Raw genomic sequence first — 23902 nt, 5'->3', positions numbered from 1 at the left:
ATTACATGTTTCACGTGTATTTATAATGTCATGGTCATTTGAAGATTTATTACAGGCAATCTTATGCCCGATGGGAATCTAACATCAGCATAGTGTGGCAGAGAAGAAAATAAACGTTACATACATGCACCTCTGCTGCTTTCTGCTTCTATTTCCTTATTTCGGCATTACAGATATATTCTATTCCAATGCTATGTGATATTGGGGGAAAAAGTCTTCCTAGCCAATGACATCTGCATTGTAGTGCATTTATTTGTAAGAAATGACAATCTGTTTCAGAAAAATATAGGCCTAGCAGGTGTGCGTGAAAGTCACGGGTCCACTATTCTTCTTATGACATCTGCTCAAAAATGCACCCTGCTACGATAAGACATACACTGTCATCATCCAAGTAGAACACATGAAGCCATGCATGAAAATGCATTCACCATTCCCAAAAGCAGCAACATTCTAGAACCATCTCTTGCGCATCTGCAAAACTCGGCAAAGGAGGCCCTGAGTATAATACCAGACAGAACTGGGGTGACTTCATTGAGCATTAGTATGATCCGACTAAAACATGATACATACTCTATTGTCTTGATCGACTCCACATCCTCATCCATCAGTGCGAACCCCTTCAAGAAGCTGATTTCCTGCTTGAAAGAGAAGAGGGGAAAGAGAGGGGGAACAGATGAGAACCTGTGCGAACACTCCTGTGAAAAAAATGGAAATATCACAGTTCATGCATGATTCTAGACTGACATGGACAGATACATACATTACACAAAGGGGGACAGGTTTAAAGGTCTCAACATGTAATTATCAAACCCACGTTGAAGAGTGCTTGTAATTCAACAAACGCCTACAACTGTAGTCAACTGTCAAGTATACTTTGATATGAGCTTATAATGACTTTACATACTTACAGTCTGCAATACTTTGTTATTGCAGTGGGTGGAAAAGAAATACAATATACACATGTCATTATGCTACTTAGAATTAGAATAACAAAATGCATTACACTCCTTGTCCCCCTTCAAGTATTCTGTTTTCCAATCAATGGACCCTGGTAGATTCCCATCAACATGGAATTACAGACCATAATAAAGGCATAATTTACCATTTGCAGTGAAACAAAACCCCTGCATTGTTGCTTCAAGATAGTTCTAAAATGTGAGTTAGGGATAGAACAACAAACGCAAAAATTTAAATCCGCATTATCCATGTTAAGTATTGTTAAATACACAAAATGTGAACATTAGTTATAATAAAAATGTTGGCAGACTAAACCATCTACGGTTATGGTTTATTGAGAAAAATACTGATATCTCCTTATATTTTAGGATGTATTGCAAAAATTCTATATGGTAGGATGTTTTGTGATACAACAGATCTACACATATGCATCAAATGTGATATCTTGAAAATTTTTCAAATCACTGCTCCAAAAAGTAAACTAGACCTTAAACAAAACATGGCAATCCATATACTAATACATAAGTATATGTGTTCAAACCCGAGTATTTCAGAAAAAGGGGAGAGAAAAATTAAAAGAAAAGTATGTTTCAGAAACAGTGATGTACCAGTTTAATGAAAAACTCAGCCCTCAAGGCACCATTATTATCTGCATGGTCTCACAGTCACAGAACAGCTCATTGGATACCTATTATGTTATGTGAATTACAATTCATGCACAAATGAGTCAATCTTTCATCTTTTTTTTTTGTACACTCCCCTCTTTCCCACTTTGATACTTCTGAAATGGGAGGAACCTCAAAATGATAAGCATCATATCTTTGCTTCAAAATGAACCCAACACCGAAAGATCTGACACTAACTTCACGTTCAACCATGCAGACACATCTGTGTTGACTCTAAATACTTGCATAAACAGTCCCTTGATAGACTTCCATCCACAGTGTGCTGATATTATTACGAGGAATTTTCAATCTCAGAATGCCTTGACAAAGTCACTTCATGCAGGAGAGGGAAGGAGGGAAGTTGATTTGATTTCAACAAATATTTTTCTCTAGGCAATAAATCCTCTTTGCTTTGTTAGAAGTAAAAGCTGGGAGGTTTCAGATCTCAATAGAAACAAAAAAAAAACCAACCCAAGAACAACAATTCTTAAGCAAATAAGTGAGATGCAATGGAAACACTGTTTTAGCCACAATGATTTCAATGGTTTTTTACTTTGTACACATGGGGATTTGTCCATACATTATTCATGGCATGTTTTTTCCTGTTGTGTTGAAATACAACATTTAATGCCACACTGAAGTATTTGAAAAAGCAATTGTTAAATATTAAGCTTTACACTAGAAACAATTTTGCAAATGCCAGATCACTTCAAAGGTAACAAGAAAGCAAAGCTTCTGAGTCACATAATTGATATGTTAGGTTAGAAAAAAAAAAACAACTGAAATTTTGAAAACACCCTACAAGTAAAAAATGATTTTAAAAAACCTTTAGACTCTTGCATATTTATATGCCCAGGAAGCCAGATTCCACATTAAGATATGCTATTCCTCACCTAAATCCAAATAGCTGACACTCTCAACATCTCTGACAAACATCATTATCATCATACCAGTTTTTAACCAGGTCTAACCCCGATAACGGGGGTGCCCGGAATTACCTCACAACTCTCACAGCAATAGCTCTCATGCCTTCTCATCATATCTGACAACAAATTCAGTCTATGTAAATCATCAAAACTACTTCATCTATTCTCTCCTTTTATTCTTTCTCCTTCACTACCAGCATCAGTGAACTTATACAGTATTAAATGTGTTTTGTCCAGTAGTTTACATTAAATGCCTCAAAACTTGGTTGTTACCAACACACAGAAAAAAAGGCAGTATGTTCACCTGTGATGCAAAATTATCAAATGTTCGCTTATATCGAACAGGTTCAGAAATATGTCCAAGACATGACGAGTGTCGACATAAAAAGGAAGAAATCAATATTCAGCTGAAAACAGCCACTGTAATGGTTTCACATTGTTTGGCAGCTGATGCTTCCAGTTTGTAAACAATCAATCTCGCATGTGTTCCTGTGTGAGCCAGAATCGAAAACTACATACAACCTACTGACTCTTACGTCCAACATAGTGATTGTCACTCATTCAATTGACTAACTTTGCTGGTCACACTCTCCCATCCCGTTATCAAAACAAGAGTACCAGAGCAGAAAATGCAACAATGGCCGGCATTAGGCATAATCCAATAACTGGCGTGAATGCGCTAGGCTACAGCTTTCCTGCCCAAAACATGCTTAGACAACACAGGTGCAACACCTGTGGCAAGTGTCAGGATTGGATTCGCAAATTGGTATGTAAAGCAAAGGGAGAAAACGTTAAGTTAAAAAAAAAAGAAGAAGAATGCAACCCCACCCCCTCTTCATTTAATCTTGCAACTGTCAATCTTAGTGCTGTTGAGGTTGTCTTGTTTTTTTTTTCTTCAGCATCCCCCCCCCCACCCCTTCCAGGCTAAACGAGAAAATCAAAATCATGCTGGACTTCTCTTTATTAAATCTTCAAAATGAAGGCAGGAAAGAGATGTGTGAGAGGTAAAGCTCCCTTAAACTGCTTACACAAATTTTTCTCCTCAAATGTGTTACGGACATGCAGTGGCCCATGATTTGCCAAGGCTTATATCCCTTACAAACCTTATCCCTGTAACTATTATGGAAAAAAAAGGCAGTAGTATCCAGGCCTACCAGTACCCCAAAGCACACAATCATTTATTTATGCTGAAAGCATAGAAAATTAAATATTCAAACAGATTAGCTTGCCTTGATACAAGAGGACAATGACTTCATTAGTTGCACATATTTCTATCTTCCTTTACATTTGTCTAATAAACTGTAGACAAAACAAAACAATTTCATGACACTCCTGGGATACCAATGAGTGTTTCAGGGGAAGAGAAACTAAGAATATTTTCAGGCGAAGTAAACAGGCCAATAACAGAACCTGTTGCTAGGTGGCTTATAATTCCTCATTCTATTCTCTGATACATCTGTGAAGAAAATTATTGACACTGTCATTATTGATAGGAAACAAACAACATATTCTTGGAACCCATTATGCTTTGGTCTCACACACACACACACACACACACACACACACACACACACACACACACACACACACACACACACACACACACACAACCACACACACAACTCATCCGGAAAGTTCTCATTGTCAAAGCATTGTATGAATACGATATTGCATCCCCACTGTATTTGTTCATGGGATGTAACTGAGAATTTTCAGTTCAAATGTGTGAGGATTTCATGGCCATCATATACTTCATGAAAAAAGAAAAATGCTCATTGGTTGACAATGGGGTCCCTTGGCTTCAGAGCATAATTGGGAAGTTCAATTTCACAAGATATTGGCACGTTCACACATCCAATGCAGCTCACTTCCTTTGAACAAGATTTATGGGGGCAAGCTAATTGCAACCTACGAAGTGGTACATTGATACAGTAGGTATATGAATTTCAGGTTTGATTTTTTGTTTGAAGAATTCATAAACATTTATTGATGCTGGGTACATATTAAATATTTCATACCCTACCTTTGATATTGGAATTCCATTCTATATTTAGCCTTAACCAATATAAGCGGCTTTCATTTCATAGTTTCAGCAAAATATTACTTTTTATTCATTCCTTTTGTGAGCCACTTCCTGAAAACCAGAAAACACCTATGTTTGTTCCATCTTTTGATACCACTCCTATCTCAGGACTGCACTAAATTTCTATCCCCCCCCTTTTTTTTTTGCAGGCTTTTCACATCTTTTTTTTTCTGCCTTGGAGACCCCCCCCCCCCCCCTTAATCAAGAACATTGCTTAAGGCATCCCATCCCCATTTCAGGTGAGCTCTTATCCCAACTTCCTATCTCAAGACAGACACCCATTCCCAACCTCCCCACTTCATCTTTTAAGTAAACTGTCATCACAATACCTTAAGAGAGAATTTTTTTTTCTGTGTTAAGAACAGGTTTTTAAGCAGGATCTTAGAACTTATTAGACATTTACAAAATTAAACAAAACACAAATTAACAATCTCATGAAATAAATATTTGTTAATTTGTAAGAGAAAAAAACCAACAACCCCCTTTCAAAAGAAATCTGCGGGTGGGAAGTCAAATACACCACTTTTTTTTTTTTTGACAAATCTCCCGAATTTTGCTGCACATAAGGTATCCTTTTGCCAGAGATTCACAGAACACACTTGTGGTCCATTTGACCCCTGAGTGGAGTTGGGAGCTTGATAAATATACTGTCTAATGTGTTTGGTTTACACAAAACAACAAGACACTGCTTCTCCACCAATTTCAGTATTTTACTGCACAATAAAACCAACACCTCAGAGAATTTTGCTATAATTCCTCCTTTCATTCTATCTTTTCTTCCTCTTGGGTGGAGGTGGTGGTGGTGATGGCGGTTAAAACTTAAGCAAACTTGAAATACAAAGGAGCATAATAGTGCTATATCAACTTAACATTTTGTCATCATGTGAGACACAACAGTGCACTAACCAAAAAAGAAAGGGGGAGGAAGAAAAAAAAGATATGCATGGATGAATGCCACTTTGGGAGGATGAGGGTTGGGGTTTATAAATAGCCTTGGGATAGGTTGGGGTCACGACCCTGAAACACCACAGTTTGCACCTTCTTGAACAGCCACAGATGTGTGTATGTCAGACAGGTTGTATGGCTACAGAGACTACACCTAACCCAAACATAATGCTACATATCCAGTTTTGCAAGTGTATCATGGAGTTTCATGCATATTTCAACTCAACTTTTTTTTCTATCTCTACAGACAAAAGTGTCTACCTTGTTTAAAGGGTTGGGTGGTGTTTTTTTTTTTTCTGTTCAACTCATAGAGAATGAAAAACGAGAGCATCTCTTGGGAAGAAAGAAATCAATGCTGCTTGGTATAAAAGCACAAAACAACAAAGGGGAATCCAAATAGTAGGATATGTCGACTTTATCTTGACTGACCAACAATCCAACAGAGACCTGGAGACTCAATGGAGTACATAACATGCTGGATTGGAAACAAAGGGGAGGCTTTGTGAAGTTTTGCCACAGTTTTCTCTAGGTACATTTGCAAAGCCTGCATTGCTCACTCAAGTTTCTCAGTTATCTACATAATTCTTACATAAAACTTTCAGCATCATAAGTGCAACTAACATATTGCTTATTACATCAATTGCATTGACGTGAATATCATTGAAATTGTTATGCCGTGACCCACTACATAAGTGATCAAAACATCGGTTTGACTAAGGATTCAACTTCATGTGTATAACCCCCCCCCCCCAAAAAAAAAGAGTAAAGAAATCGACCTTTATCAATCATGCACATATCCATAATCATGAAGTGCTACCTCTTCATTAAAACTCTTTTATCTTTTTTTAAATGTTTTAAAGAAGACAATGAATTTGTCATTCTACTGCTTCTTATACTGGAGTTAAGATTCAATGTTATAAAATTCACATCATATTGTAACTTCACATCTACTGTAGAAAAGACTGTGGCATAATTGTGCCATATGAAAAAAAAAATATATATATATATGCGTTTGAAAAAAAAAACTATGAAAAATCAGTGAAAACAGAGACAGCAGTTGGGAAATCACACAGCAAGGGTCTGAACTTGGGAACAGTAAAAAATGGGGGATGGGGAATATACTAAACTCATTAAGACAAGGTAAAGCCTGATGGAATGGGAGCAACGGATTACCTTGACTGGTTCCCGCAAGTTTAGAGTTAATCTCCTCAACTGTAGGCAGGCATACAGCAGGGGAGAGAAAGCCAAGAGGTGGACAGACATACACACCAACAGATCCATAGAGGGTGAGGGCAATGTGGAATACCCTTTGCCCTCTGCTTTAAAGTCACACAACTTGGAAATCTTCTTATTCTAACAGGATCATTGTTCAATCTGTCTCCTGTCTCATTCTTAATATAGCTGCCTTCAAATCCACTCAAATCATCTTTGCAAAGGTGGTTTTGTAGTGATAACAGCAACACTCAAACAGACTGATAAATACAGGGTACACTTTTATGGGGAAAACTGAAAAACAAGTAATTCTTTTTTTTTTCTCTTTTGCTTATCAAATCTTGTCAAACTCAATGATAAAGACATGCATACATTTTGACAAAATGATGCAGGGCACTCTCACAATTTATGATAACACATATTATTTGATTAAATGGGTCATTTAAACACTGCTCGGCCACCAAGAACTTCAAGAAAATTGGGTATCATTTTGTGAAATAATAACAGAGCTATTTCATTCCTTTGGAAAGAGAAAGAATTGGTTATGTCAGGGGGGGAGTAGTAAAAAACAAAACACTGAAACAAGGTAAGGGTGTGAGGTATAGAACCAGCTTTGAAAAAGAGACATAATACTCAATGAAGCATTCAAGTATAATATTTCAAGGTTTACAACTGATAGACACTGCAAACCAAGAAAAGATTAACAGAGGTAGTATAAAGAGGAGAATAAATGTTATACACAAATTTATACTGTGTTTGATGTGTCAGCATCCATACGTTAATTTGGAACACAGACATTCATGAAGTCGATATCAATAACTGCGATGACGAGAAATGATTTAACATTTAAATCCCTTGCCTGTGTGATATTCAGGGCCTAAAGTATGAGAGTGCTGGGTGACATTCTGGCTACAGCATCTTGTTGGGATGTTGCATTCAGGTCGCTTTTGATATTGACCTTGAATAATTAGTTTCTATGTCAACACTAATTGCTTATTGTATATGGAAGAATTCATTTTCACTTGAAGATTCATTTAAAGCTTTTGTTTATTAGGAAATTACTTTCAATTATTCATGGGTGTGTCAACTGTAGGCAGTTACAAATTGGAACTTGGACATAGCACATATTGAAAAAAACAATAAAACAGACTGATTCATCTTTATAAAAGATAAATTTTTAATGCAAAAATTAACCTATGGATATGCAAATATATAGGTAGTCATCATACACAATACATTATTCTTACTAACTCCAAAACAATACAACATACGTCAAGAGATTAAAACCCAAAAACAGGATGGTTAATTGAAAATTGCAGTCTCACGGCAGGTCATCACACTACATGCTTCAAGTAGACAGGGGGGAAAAAGAATTGATTAGTATGAGCTTGATGCATGCGGTGGTTATGATGGACTATACATTTTTCTTGTGCACACAGAAAGAAACAAAGCAAGATTAAGCAATGAGGTGCCTCTATCATAAAAAGGCGTGAAGAACTGGGTGAAACTGTATCCATGTGGTGGAGCACACACACACGCACACCATCACACTATAAACAGACTTTTCATTCCGAAGCGTTGTCGTTATTGTGTTACCTTGATGTCATTCGTTGGCGCATCAAAACTGGAATACAACGCTATTGAATGTCGCTTTCCTCCTGCCATTCTCAGCTGGCTGGGCAAGCTCTAGCGCAATGAAGAAAAATAAAAATAGCAGTGCAGGAAGAAAAAAACAAACAAACAAACAGACTGACATGAGATGAAAATGCAATGACAAGTGAAGAAGTGAAATGATAATAGCCTAACACACAAACAAAAGAGATCAGATGAGGATTAATGTAGAGAGGTGCACAGAAAGCATTGTTGGAAATAGGAATGGAAGAGAAAAAGAGCAGTGCAAGCTTGAAGATTTAAGACATCTTGCATTTTGTGGAGTTCTTGTAAAGTGTTTTTCCCTTTGCCTGTTCCTTACCCACACCACCAGTACACATACTATGCGATAAAATGGAATTGAGCCATTCACACTTAATACCGGCAGGGGCAAAGGCCTCTGCCGACACAATTTTCAAGAGTCATCATTTGGTTTCACATCTATTTTTAGTATTTGGCTGGCATTGACATTTTCCTGGGCTACACAGGTCCTACGTTTAGCATCACAAATGTGGTGATAAGCTATCAGCTTTGAAACCAGTGAAGATTGCGTGAGGCTTTCTCTCAGCAAATTTGTCAACACGCAAGAGTTCGTCGTATGAACCATCCCCTAAAAGTGATAGCCAGTAGCATAACGTTTGACGGGCACAGTTCCTACAGAAGGGAGCTTTTTACTATCTATATGTTTACTGACGAACTGAGCATGCGCAACATGCCAGAGCTCTATGCTTTTACCCTTTATGCGTCCACACACGGAGCTTTAAAACTTGCCAAGTTTTTCATCAGCATTCAGAAATCGATCCAAACTTGACCTTACTAAACATTAGCAAGCCTACTCAAGTGAAGTAATGTGCTTCTGTCTAACAGAAGGGTCATGGTAACACAATAGGGATTATTTTTATTCAAATTTGTTTGTCATAAAATTTCTTTCTTCTTTAGAAAGATATTTTAGAGTAATATAGGATTTATCCGTGATATCTGTCCAACATGCTACTTTCTTTTTTTTCTACACTTCACCTATCAAATTTGTTTACCCACGGTATCTAATTCATTCATAGCGCATACAAATTTGTCATTCTATTATTAGAATTTTTTTTAATGATTTGAGTATAGTTTTACATTATCACTTCCATTTTGCTATTATGTTTAAGTTTGGTAATATTCTTATTACCATTTTCCTTTAAGCGTTTATCTCTGTTTGTTTTTCCTTCACTCAACTGTTGATGTTTTGTTTTTGTTTGTATGTTTGGTAGTTTGTTTTTGATGGACCCCATGGAGCACCAGTCGCTTTTGGGTTATTTTTTTTTTCATGATGTCTCATGGTGTAGAGCATGTCTCTCTGAACAGTGCAGACATTTTCATTCTAAATTACATGAGGTCACATTCCAAGCAGTATTTCTATTAATAGTGCCATTCTCATTGCAATCAAAATAACACAAATAACACATCCCGACCCAGATTTCAAAATTTTTACAGTGTGAATAGAAATAACATTATTATTAATTTTTTTTTTTTGGTGGGATTTGGGTCGCGATCTAAACTGTGCAAACTAGTGCATTTTTTTTTGTGTGTGTAAAAAAAAAGGAAGTTGTGCAGTGAGAATTGTGACTACAAAAAATTTCGAGATTTTACATCCCACAATGCACCGCACGTGTCGCTCCTAGCTATTTTTACCATGCCGTGGCACACCACAGTATACTGAATTGGTCTTGAGACACAGACTAGTATGCATACTATTCATAGCATGCGCAGGTCAGCTCTTCGCAAATAATCTTGACCCAGAAAGCTTTGTTTTCTTTACAGTGAGAATGCTGAATAAAAAAGACACGACCCTGATCGAGACCCAAATTTCGACATTTTTGCTATAAGAGCAGCACTAATCAGATCAAACATTGATCTGAAAACTGCGGTGTTTATACTAAAATCCAAACATCCGCACCGTGGCACTTAAAAAAAGTGAGATACTCTTGTTAGAATTCCTACAATTGAAACGGAGTACTAGTATGCATTAAAATCATATGATGAAAGCCTTTAAAAAAAAAATGCTGAGCAAAATGTAATGTGCCTGGTTTATGAGAAGCTGGCACTAATAATGTGTTCCACTGCAGTTCACATATCTTATGACATTAAACGTATGACCCACATCTGGGATCTTGCCACATCAAAGTTTAAACGGCATATTCGGTTACCCACTCAAGAATCATGCACGTGAGTTACATTCTAGTTGCACATAACTGGCCACAAACATAATACGTGCAACACTTCTGGGGCAAAGATTTATTGTTCAGTAAATGTCACCAGTGAGACAATCATGAAATAAACATGTCTCCTCCACTTCATTGAAAATTTATATGCATTACAGTGTCATCTACAAAGCATTGTGAGAAGTGGTCCAATTGCTTGTGAGGACGAAAGCCGACTTCAAGCTCCTGATTTGTATATCAAGAAGGCTGACCTAGCAGCAAGGGCCATCATAAATCATTTCATAATCAAAGAATTTTCATGTTGAATTGATGTGTGCAGTTTGAAATTAAAAACAAGAACAGTGAGAAGGAGGCGAGGATGGGGGCAGTAGGAGGCCTCCACCAGAACAACTGTTCTCTCCTCCAGAGATGGAACACAAGGCAACATGTTTGCTCACTGTGTTCTTCTCTCACTAAATCTATCACGCAGGATGAGGACAGGCATGTGATAAGAGGGGATGGCCTGATCACCTCCCCCTTGCTGGGCAAGTCCACATGACGTCAATGGGTAGGGGATGCCAGGGTTGTCCTAAACTCAATTGGCCATTCGTCAATGTATTTTAGACGCCCTCTTTATGCTCCCTGTCCCGTTTTCTCTCCCCCCCCCCCCTCCCTCTCCCTCTCCGTTTCATTTTCATTCTCTTTCTTTTTCTCACTCATTCTGTTTTTCTGTTTGAAGACACCAATGTATTTAGCCTAATGTCTGATCAGACACTTTTCTTTCCCACTGGGGGATTCTAGTCAACAACCAAAAAGGTGAAATACACACAACTAAAAAGTTCACAACCTGCACAGTTTCTCAGAGTCTAAATTCCACAATGGTAGCACTGCTGAAGGTAGAATGCCTTCACATCAAAGACCAGAAACACACTAATCAATTCATGTGTTGACATTTAATTCGTTGCTCATGGCAATGTCACGTTTCAGTGGAAAATAATTCAAGTTAATTGCAACCACAAAACCCTTTATCACAATGCAAAGTATGCCTTTAAACAATGACAGCAGCACAAGTATTAAGCCCTTATAGACAGTCAAGTACATCTGAATCAATTTTCTGTATGAGGTAGTATCATCCTAATCATATCCTTATCATAAATCTGATCAGGATATGAAATTTTGAAATATCTGATTAAGATAAGATACATATTTATTAAGCAATTTCACTGCTTTTCAGTGATCACTCATGCATTCATTCTCCTATTCAACATGTAAAAAGGAGATCAAGTCATTGATTCTATTACACATTTGTTTAGCTGCACTGACTTGTGATACTGAACTAGCTTCAATACGTCATGATTACACTCTTCGACAAAAGAACACTAAATTGTCTGTCAGTGGGGGAGAGCGAGATTATAAATCACTGAGCTTTTTATCTCCTATCAAAGGTGCAATATGACAGCATGGGTGTAATTGGAGGCTTACGGTGAGAAAGATGATAAAGAAAAGAGAGTAAGACTACTCAAATTTTCAAGATTACCACCTCCGCCTCATGACAACTCTTTCTTAGAAAGGATTAAATGCAAATCAAACAAGTAAAAAATATATATTTTGAATTTGAGAGACAGATAAAAAATTTCAATTCGTGTCCCCTCGCCACTTTTTTATAATTTTCTATGCTACAATGCCATATATTCTACAGCTTCTAGTCGCCACCAAATTATAGGAAGCCCAGCTTAGAAAAAACGGAGAGGTTGTCTGTAAAAGAGGAAGAGGTAGAGCTAGACAATCTGGCCAGCAAGACATATACCTGACCTAGCTGAAGGAGATTTGATGAGATATAGATTCCCCACTAAACCTCTCCAGGGGAGATGCTTATCTGACAAAACGAAGAAGCTTAAAAATCTGGAGGAGCTCCCAAGAACCCAGCTTAAGTTGCTATCAATCACACAGGCTAGTTGCCTTACCCTTTGGACTGGAGCCATCCATCTAAGCTAAGCACAAAATATTTTCTTGCGTATGTTATCTTTGCCTACTTTCTTCTTAGCCTATTTTCTTTCTAAACATGTTTTGGAAGGTAAAGTTTTTCCATTTCATGTTTTGTTGGGTCTTCTAACAAATACAATTTTTCTTTTGATTCACACATTCTTATTATTATTTAGTTGAAATTATCATATTGCAAGGGGTAATGATTTACAGTCAGTTGTGTCTGAATCAGATCTGACATTCATTCCTGTTCTATACACATCAATAATTTTCTTTCAAATAAACGAGAATTCCCTCACTGATTACAACGTAACTGAATATATGCGGAATTTCTCAATTTATTGCTTCTATTTCCTTTCCAAGCTGCCAAAAGTCTGATTATCACATGGATGTCCATGCATAAACACAAAATATGCTCATATTTGTTATTACTTAGTATATATACATATATATATATTGTCGCTGGGGCGACAAGACCTCCTATCTGAAATTTTGGTGAAAATTACTTTTTTTTTTGTTAATGGTCAGATATTCAGTTAAGTGATGTCCTGTTCAAATCCTACCTGTCTTACCACAAAAATTAAGCCACCATGGCATGTCAAAGGAAAGGCTCTCCCATTTGATACAGTGCTTTGGCTGCCATGTTTTTTGCTCTCCTGAACATTTGACATTTTGCAGCAACGAGGTCTTGTCGCCCCAGCGACAATATACATTTTTCAATTAAGCATTGTTACTGTAAAAGTGAAAATTTTTGCGGTGTTGAAATTTTAGCGCAAGAAACTAGCGCAAAAATGAAAGTACGCAAATATTTTTGTTTGCCATCTGTCCCAGTTGTTGATGTCTTGATTCTGCGGAATTAAAGACATGCGAAACTCATCTTACCCAGCTGAGCGCGAAAAATTACTCAAGTGAAAATATCCACTTTTACAGTACTTTTTTACCCTAACTTGAGAGAAAAAAGGGAAAGATTGTGTGTTTTCATTAATTTTAGGACACAAATCTTGCTTTTCAAGAGAATTGCTCTCTAATACCTGACTTCAATCTCACACAAACTGATATCAGGTAAAGATAATAATAATAACGAAATAAAGATAATAACAGTATAACAACACTGCAAACTGAGGCATGCAGTTGCTGGGGCCCCTATTTTACATTTGGAACTCTGACATAGAAGAAAAAAAAAACCTTGCTGTCAACCTGCATCAAGACCTCATTACATGACGAGAGTGCTCTTCAAAGCATTTGAACACTTCTCCACATGAAAAATAGCAATTGCTGCAATGCACCATAACCATTCCCTTCTTATCATTCCTGAATGCTGAGCACAGCAAAGAAAATAGACTCTGAGTGTATGTGTGCGTGTTTGTGTGTGTGTGAGTATGTGTGTGTATGGGGTGTCATCTCTCCTTCTCTCTCTGTTTCTCTCTGGATGGTTTTCACGGTAGTGTGAGCAAACACCAGAAGGCCCCAAATGTGCATGTCAAAATGCTGCAAATCTCATTTTGACTCCACCGAGATCGTGGGTGAAACTGCCATTTGTCGGAGCTTTGTGTCAGTCTTAAAGAGATCTACGCAAGTGATAAACTTTCCCACAGAAAGAGATGGGGGTTCTGAATTCTGTGATATTTTCTGTTTCACTGGCAACCTACGGCAAATGCTATGCCTCTACAACTGAGAACATTCTTACAACAGGGTGCGCCATACGTCCTATTCCTCCGTCTTTTCTTATGTGCTTCCTTCTCTTTCATTTCGTTCATCATCTCTCCTTCTTCACTCATTTCTAATTTGGCTTCTGCCTCTCCCTTCTTTTCTTCTTCTACTTTGTTTGATATTCCTTCCTCTTCTCTTCAATCTTTTCACTTCCTTACCTCCATTTTATTCCCTCCCTCTTCTTTTTCACATCTACCTTTTCTTTGCATCACTTTTGCCTTTTCTTTTTTTTCATCACTCTCCCTCACATTCTTATATTGAGAAGTGATATACTAAAACAGACAGAGAGAAAACAAAGAGAAAGAGTGCCTCTAGCACCCTTGGTGTATAAAAATCAAGGGATAAAACAAAAACTGTAGGTATCCATTTCCCTCCTAAGCCGCTCACAGGAAATACTAGGACTCCAGATAACAGTCAATACTACATTGAACATGATGTATGGGAGATGATAACTAAGCAAAGGAGTCTATTGATTTTCCTCACAAATCCTTCCCATCCCTCTTAACAAACTCGCTCTTAGTCATGTTCGTGAGTGACTCTTCATCTAGAATTTCTTGAGGCCTCACGGCTAATGTAAAGGGCCTCACAAACATGGTCTGGGCGAAAAAGGAAAGCATTTAAGACAACTTGTAATGCATTTGTACTTTAAGTGTTTTCTAACTTTTATTGAAGGTGTCTGTTGTTTCATCTAATTTCAATAGAATAGAAGATCAGAACAATATGCCATGCATAGAAAAGACATTTCAGAGCTGATACACATTTTAGAGGCTTAATATGTTGGTAAAAATTTCAATGCTTGTATAGTGATTGATATCTAGTGACTGCTTAAATGCATTGATAGTCAATCCACATACAAGCAGGAATAGACCATTAAGATGTCAGGCTGTCATATTTTGCATTCAAATACTTCATCCCAGCTTAAAATTCATAAGCATGTGTCTTGTTGCCAGCATTCTAAGGGATCTGGTATTGATATTCAAAGAAATTGGACTGTTAGACAAAAGTTCAGGAGGAAGGGGCCCAACTGGGCTAGGTTCTCTGGGGCATGAAAACGTGATCTGATGCAACACGTTGAGTGCAGCTCCCAGCATGACTTGGCTATTAGCCTAACCATTTGGGAATAAGCTTCATATCCCTGTACCCCTTCTCACGCTGGAAAGTTTAGTAGCAATTACTCCTCGACTACCTCTTCCTCATCCTCTTCATTCTCATCCATCTTCTTGTACTTCCCTTCCTTTCACTGTGGGTTTCCACTCTCATTTCGTTCTACATGCAAGGAATATTACACAAAGCTCCCAACAGTCTGAGAGGACAGTTTGCCAAAACAAGACCACGGACTTGCCATGGGATCACAAGAAACAAACCAAACTGATGAGAAATATTCACAACCCTACATTTTGATAAGAGCCTTATCAGGGGCGGATCCAGGAATTCCATAAAGAGGGGACACCTTTACAAAATTAAAAGGGGAAGGGTACGTGTGCCCCCCCCCTTAATTTTAATTATTCTTATTATTTCTTTTGTCTTAACAAAAAATAAAATGAGGAGCGCAGGCCCAGTGCACTCCCCCCTGGATCTGGCACTACCATATCAAGCTCTCAATGATGATAATAGTAGAAGCAAACAGCTTTCTTGTTTAATGCCGAGTAACAAAACCCTTACGGTTATTGACGCCCTTTAATTGGACAATTGGCACAATTCTTTTATTCCCAGGTAAAATGATTTACCGGTTCACGTAACTCAAGCAAGTCCACATATGGAAGGTACGTTGTATAAGAGAGATACAGTCCATGTTCTGAATGCATACTGGTGGGTGAATTGCTGTACGTCCTGTTAGCTTGTCTGGTACATCAGTAAACAATTTTCCATCGTGCAATTATGCAGTCATGAAAGCTCTCATTGTTTGCTCTTGAAATTGCAGCTATCTGCCTATGAACGCTCATAGCAGAAAGGAACAGGCAGGGGGATTCTCTATGGTGGCACTGTTTGTTTGTCTTTGATCACTTTCTCAGGTCCTCGCAAAATTGAGTGTTATGGATTTGGTGCCATGTGTATGAGGCAGAGAAAGATGAGGGAAGCCTGACAGCCTCCAGAGTTAGGAGACAGACACAGAGAGAGTAGTGACGTGATTGAAATGACAGATCAGGATGCATGAAGCAGAACAAACAACTGGCATCGTGCACCGGCTGCTCTGTAGAAGGAAAAATGGTGTCCAATGAATGACAATATTGAAGGAGAGCCAAAAATAAAACCAAAATTAACAAAATACACACACACATACAAACAAATAGAGTGTCTACTGCAATGTATTTATGAATGATTTTTTTTTCTTTTTTCTTTTTGCATACATTAACTGCTGACCACAGTGTTAAGACAAGTGAACATTGATGTTGATTGCTGTATGAAATGGCAAGTTAGACTAGAGATGGCTCTGCAGCTTAAAGATGAAATGATGAGGTTCCTACAGTGAACGTTCTGTCGCACATGATTGAGGAAACATACCGAATCTTCTGTGGTCTCCAGGATAAAGACGAGACAGCGTTGACATTTAAGCAAGCCCACAGCTTCCTTCATGATCTTGTGGACGACACTGTCGAGGGACGTCTGCTCCTCAAAGATGCTTTTGGCAAGCTGGAGCAGCATCTAGTGAATGAATGACAGATTGAACAAACAAAGATGAACAATGAACTTCATCAGAGAAACACTGTCAGTCATGAAATGCATTATCACACAAGGAAAGGAAGTAGAGCATAATGCTTGTACACTGTATCAACATATATGGCATAATGTCCTGCATCTGTGATACAATGTATGAATATTCACATGGGGCATTTACTTCAATTCAATTCAATTCAATTCACTTTATAGTTTATTTCCGTCCAACAAAAAGTGATAAATAATTCAAAGCATACATTTGATTTAATGATTTGTAAGAAGTTCAAGTCGTAAAATATGATACAAATATATGAATGAATGAATTGAGAGAAAAATAATGCATACTTGCAAGGAAAACGAAGAAGTAAATATACCAATGGAAAGGAGTGATCTCCTGAAAGCAAAGCCTGCAAGATGTGGATCACTTGATCAACAATACTGTATACGCTATATATTTCGCGTGGGTTTTATTTTCGCGAATTTCGCGAGTCGGGAGCTATTCGCGAAATTAACAACACGCGAAAATATTACCTTCCAAAATGAACCCCTTGCCTTGACGATACGAACATTTTACGGCTTACCGAACAGACCATACTGGCTATTGTTTACGTACATATAGCATGTCCACGTCTAACTACTAGTATACACAGCCCAGTCGCTGTGGTAGCATTCGTTGCTAGTAAGTTGAAAATTCACACTTTCTTTGCCACTTCATATTTTCTCTGGTCCCCCAATCGCGAATTTAACCACTCGCGAAAATGTGTGACATCGGCAATTCGCGAAAATTTATGTACGCGAAAATTATAGCGTATACAGTATGCAAATAACATACTCATCCAAAATTTATCTACTATATGCTGATTTACACCAACTACGATTATGTGGTTTTGACGAGGTTGGTTACTAGCAGGATGTGTATGCACAGCTAGAGCATACATGTATGTTTACTGATACATTTACTGATATGTATGATAATAGTACTAGATTTTAAACAGTAATGGTACTTGTTTTAAAGTACATAGTGAATACAATTGCCGAATATCAATGTTATGGCACTGACTCTATTCACTAAGCCGTTTGTATCAGGAAAATATGGAAAAAAAAAACACACAGTAAACGCATACACACACAGTTGGTCACACAACACACACACACCAAAAATGCACACGGAAAAAAAAAGATGCAATATTGTAGCAAGAATATAGCAACACATCAAAGAATAAGGAAAAAGGAGAAAGGAGCAAAGGAGAATGATGAGAGGTCTATGAACACACCACTCCATCATCAAGACTTAAATAAAGCAACAGAATAAGAACATTGAACATTGATACTATTTTGTCTACCAACCTTAACCAAGCCAATAAGATGGATTATTGTATGTATGCGCGGGCTTTACCACATACTCTCCTTCAAATAATATTTGCTGTTTTTTAAATGTCACGCTGCACAAAAACAGTGGGCCATAATACCTCTATATCTCACACTTGATCAACTCACCCACGTGTATTTATTACAGTAATTGTATTCTCAGGATGGCAACTTCTTGGTTATTACCAATGAAGTGCACAATTACATGAAGCATCTGTTAGAGATAAAGTTTATAATATACATACTTAAGACATGATTGGGGGAAATGAGCTTTGATTGATTTTCTGATTTGAATTTATTTCCAATTTGTATTCATGAAAAAAGAAACAAACAAATCTATTTTACAATGATTATTACAATACAATGACATTTTGTTTTCCACAAAGTAAATGCTAGTCAAATCATACATTCTAGCAACAAATGGTAATACAAAATAGAAATTAGAATGAAAGTGGGGGAACGAATTAAAAAGCACAGCTTGCAATAACAGTCCCCTAAAGTTGGACGTGTGACAGCATGTACAGAAATGGTTAAAGTTAAAAACCGAAGCACCACTTATGAGAAAGAGATAGGAACAGAAAGTAAGAAATACAGGGAGTGGACAAGACAAGTTGAGATAGGTGAGAAAGGGAGAGAAATGGAGAGAGGGGAAGAGACTGAGCAGAGAAATTGATGATTTAAATAGAATATAATCTCTGTAGTAATCTATTCCTGAACTGCTGCTTAAAACTAGTGAGAGACGATGTCATTGACACAAACCAAATTGTATGACCAACATTTTATCTAGCTGTCAAACATAGTTTGGATTCACAAACAGAACTTATACAGCATACCCTGAAAGAATTTGAAGACTTAAAATTGTAAACTTATTGTAAAGCACCCAACATTTTGATTTTTCTTCTCAAAAATCTTGCAATGTAGTGTATTTCATAAACCCCCAAATCATCCCACCAGTTAGACCAAAGACAGAATTAGATCCAGCCCCATCAACTGTCTGCAACATGATTGGATAGCTTTGCAATAGCTGCAATGGTCCATGAGAAATCGTACTTGGCTCTTCATCCCAAATTATTTTATAGTCTAGGGGGAAAAAAAAATCTATCATCCTTCCTCCATCATGCAAGAGCATATATAACTGGATCAAAGAAAATTAAAAAAAAGTGAGTCATTGAACTCCTCTCCCATTACCTCATATCAACACTTCAAACCTCATTACATCAATACCCTTTTAGAATTCCTTGCTCCTATTTAATACTATCATCAATCAACCTAATCCAATCAGCTACACTCAGTAAAATACTAGCCTCAGACTACTGCATTAAAGCAACACAAAATCAAGCAAACAAATCAAACACTAAAATATTCTAGCCACAAGCTCCTAGAGGATGATTTTAAATGGAGTATGTGCTCAAATGAAAACAGACAATTTACGCAGACAGGGACTGGCACTCATTAGTGGCATCTGCGCAGCCATCCATTCAGGCATGCTGTCTTGACTCCAATGACCCGCCAGGACAGAAGCATGATAAATACAGAGTCGCACAAGCTCTACGTGACTGCGATTAAGCAGGAAAAATGCGTATCATTTCAATCAGCACATGCAACCCATTGCAAATTCCATCACTGGCATGGATAGCCAGCAGTGTTTTTTGTTTTTGTTGTTGCTGGGTTTTTGTTTTGTTTTTTTTGTTTGTTTGTTGTTGTTGTTTTGTTTTTTTGTTGTTGTTGTTGTTGTTGTTTTTTTTTTTTGGGGGGGGGGGGGGCTAAACAGGCTGCTTATAGGCAAAAGAGTTTCCCTCATCAAAAATCATCTGGATAGATACAAACAGTTTGAAATAGCATAATCAATTTGCACAGAAATGAAGCAGCCTTGAAGCCAAATTGATTTAAATGCATGAACTGGCATTGGACTACATTTGTGGCATTCATAGGGTACCACTGCTGAATAGAACCTGACAGGAGTATAACGGGGTGAGAAATAGGAGTGAAATAAGGTAAGCAGGTAAGCGAAGGCACAGGCCCAAAAAGGGATGGAATTATAATTGCCTGAAAATTTCATAGGGAGTTGAGCATACATTGACTTTTGGGTCTTATGAATTCTGTGGGTGTCCAATTACACATCATGCATTCTATATGCAACACACAGCAGGCTGTAATATCATAAATCATTCAAGCATGGAGATAGAAGACCCTGGAAATTCCGATACTGTGAGGGTAATCAACCAACCATTGATCACAGCCACAGAGGGGATTGGACCTCTTCCCCTCACACAGACATGGCTAAAATGAGTTCAGGGAATGCAAATTGTTTTTCTTTGGTTAAGAGGAAGCAAAAGCACTGTGGTGGTGCAATCACCTGTAAGTAGGCATGTGGGGCTAGAGTGGGGGGCTAACTACAAAGTTACAATCAAGTTTAAGAGCCTCTTCTCTTGGTACACTGTATACAGTTTTCCAGAGTGTATGCTCTCTTTCCAATATTTAGATTTTAAAAAATCCATTTTCACTTGAGTTATACACCATTTTAAAGCTAAAGGCGTACTCTGAAAGAATCTGCCCTCAACAAAAATTCATATCTGGTGACTTTTTGTTGGTTTTTTGATGCATGGTCACATACATTGGTAAGGGGGTGGGAGTGTCTACCACAGAGAAGAAATAGTTTTTTTTTTTCTTTTCTTTTTTTTTACTCTCTACTAATTGGTCCATGTATAGCTTCTATGATACAGTATACATTTCAAACAATTGAAATATCTTATCAGTATGTGAACTAGCACAGTTCGATATACTGTACTTCCATGAACACAAAACACATCAGTTGTAGATGTCAACACATTTCAAATAATGAATAATCCAATGTTTTATTACTCGGAAACAAAGATATGATTATATTCTCAAAAGCACGTAAAGCAAGGATTAGATGCAGTACGAGTGCAGGTGCTAAGGATGATGTAATACTAGGAAAAGGAAGAAAGTGAACCATACTTATGCCATAGCCTGGTGGCATGTTATTACAAGCTTTTCCTCTACCTCCAACTTGAGCTCCCCGTACTGTTGTAACGAGTGAGTGGTAAGAGGTCCAGCTGTGACACCCAACAACTACCCAATGGAAGCATCAGAACCCACTCACTAGGGTGTTTCAATTCTTGAACCTATGTACAGGGTGGCCCAGAAAGAACGGAACGCCTAAGATCTTGAATTTCAGCAATATCATTGCAAATGTGTCATTATTTTGCATACTATTGGAAAGGTCATTCTTTTTCCAAGAGAATGTCACCAAGGTCTTTAATTTCAGTTAATGCGTTATGATTTTAGGACCATTTTTGTCAACCCTTGCAATTTTCAAAATGTGATCATTTTGCACTCTCAGAGACACCGAAATCAGCGAGAATTCGGCTTGCCATAAAGCAGTAACGTTCACAATGTGTGGAATGTGGTTGTCATACCATTGTGAATGAGACGACCTGACGACAATAACACTGTCCGCCCCACATTCTGCACATTGCGAACGCTACTGGTTCTACAGTAAGCCGAATTCTCACTGGTTTCTGTATCTCTGAGAGTGCAAATGATCACATTTTTAAAATTTCAAGGGTTGACAAAAATGGGCCTAAAATCGTAATGCATTAACTGAAATTAAAGAGCTTGGTGTCATTCTATTGAAAAAAGAATGGCCTTTCTAATAGTATGCAACATGATGACATATTTGCAACGATATTGCTGAAATTAAAGATCTTAGGCGTTCCGTTCTTTTTGGGCCACCCTGTATACGGATAACACTTCCTGGGAAGTGGCAGGCATTGAAACATGAGGTCAGTTGAGTAAATTCTACGCATCACGCGAAAAATAATAGCACACATTTTTTTTTTTTGCACGATATACGTTCCAGTAATCAATGTCCTGATTCAGCAGAATCCAAAAAACATGCAAATTCATCTGGCCCAGCAAAGTGCGAAAAATTACTCACATGAAAATATCCCCTTTTAGAGTCCTACCCACTTAATGTCTGTATGTTTCATTTACCGTAACAATCTTATGGATTCACAAAACACAACTCAGTCAACATATCCAAAACATATTATATTACATCATAACTTAGAGGTTTCAGAAGTGAAAATCAAGGTTTAGAAGTTAAAGTTGAAATCAAGAAAATTAACTCATCATGTATTTGTAAGTATATACAAAATGCATGTCACACGTGAGCAAATATTAAATCAATTTGTATTCATACAAAGATATTGTCACTTTGTTACTGTACCTGTAGTAAAATGAACTACAGAAAAAAAAAAAACCAAACCAAAGTGATATCAGTCAAAATGGCTATGCCTATTACAACTCTCCCCTGTACTTTCATTACGAGGAGAATAACCTTGAAAATTTCACACATCTATTCTAAATTTCCTGTGCTACTGTGCACTGTTTGTACGTCATGTTAACAAACTTAATCTAGCAGTTACAGGATTCTTATTAGATATCACACTGAAGCAGATCATTTAAATTAACCCACACCATCTCCACTCTTGAGTAATTGCCCTAATTGCTCCAACCTGAAAGATTTCTATGTGGCCTGAACCTGAAAGTTACCTTGCAGTTCTGATGTGTTCCATCGGCAGTGCCAACAAATATCTGTATGTGTAAGTCCAAGGTTCATAGTATGCACTTAATTTCCGTGGCTTGTGTGAGAATGACGCTAATAAAAGAAACCTTGAATTTACAATAAAAATTTGTTCACACTCTGCGGAGCCCTCACTGCATCAAGCCAGGGTGCATTAAGGAAAGGGGGCACATATAGAAAACATGCAATCAGCTGGGTCTGTTGCATAAAAAGATGCCATCGAACCTTAGTCAAAAATTCAAATGCAAATCAGATATTGGCCAGTCAGAATCGAGTATTACAAGGGATATGTTTGATTTTCTGATGTATATTTGATCTCAACTTTTATGCAACAGGGCCCTGTTAACAGAAACCATCATAATGCACATTTCTTCCTTTCTCTATGTCACCATTGTTTCAGTCTAATTCCAGCTTTTCATCACCTTTTCTTCTTCTTTTTTTTTTTCTACTTGTTCAGCTCCCTCTTCTCTGCTTCCCTAATATTTCACCTCACTCCTTTTAGTATCATATACAAAGCAGTAAGTATGAAACAGATACACATACATTTGTATTGTACACACTCAAAATGGTGATCACTGATATCAGCACCAAGGAATGTTTGATAAAGCAATTTTCGGTGAAAGCATGCTGAGAAGCAGTCTCTCTGGAACCGAGTCATGTCATCTGCACTTCCCACAGTCGATAATCCCAATTATGCTGCATCTATACTCCATTTTGGACAGATTTTAAAGGCACACCATAGCTGTTGGAAGAACAAACTACTACACAGAGACTGTTACTGAATTATGCACAATGCTGGGGAAATCTATCCATATATATATATATTTGGAAGTCGCATGAGTTGAGCAATATTGGCTCTGTTAGAAAATATCTTAGAACTTAAGTGTCCTGTCTGTTACAATGATATTTTACAAGAAGACTCTGGCTCTTATTTTTTTTTTTACTTTCTATTTTGT

At 37.5% G+C, this 23902-nt stretch overlaps 1 protein-coding gene across 9 annotated transcripts in view; it reads right to left on the bottom strand.

Annotated features, from left to right (window-relative positions):
* LOC139724336 (cGMP-specific 3',5'-cyclic phosphodiesterase-like) overlaps positions 1-23902 on the bottom strand; it is a 178622-nt gene that overhangs the window by 75573 nt on the left and 79147 nt on the right. For 3 of the 9 annotated variants that reach the window (XM_071635482.1, XM_071635481.1, XM_071635479.1), the window contains exons 5-7: positions 16817-16957; positions 8385-8474; positions 571-638 (exon numbers count right to left, since the gene is read on the bottom strand). In XM_071635482.1, coding sequence (XP_071491583.1) covers positions 571-638; positions 8385-8474; positions 16817-16957 — 299 coding nt within the window. Of the gene's footprint in view, positions 1-570; positions 639-6749; positions 6789-8384; positions 8475-16816; positions 16958-23902 lie in introns of all 9 variants that reach the window. The other 6 variants (XM_071635483.1, XM_071635480.1, XM_071635486.1 and 3 more) reach the window with 4 other exon arrangements.

This window comes from Diadema antillarum, unplaced genomic scaffold, assembly GCF_040938485.1.
Source record: "Diadema antillarum isolate AM-2024a unplaced genomic scaffold, OU_Dant_1.0 scf00000211, whole genome shotgun sequence".
Taxonomy (NCBI): Eukaryota; Metazoa; Echinodermata; class Echinoidea; order Diadematoida; family Diadematidae; genus Diadema; species Diadema antillarum.
This window is presented reverse-complemented; position numbering and strand designations above follow the sequence as displayed.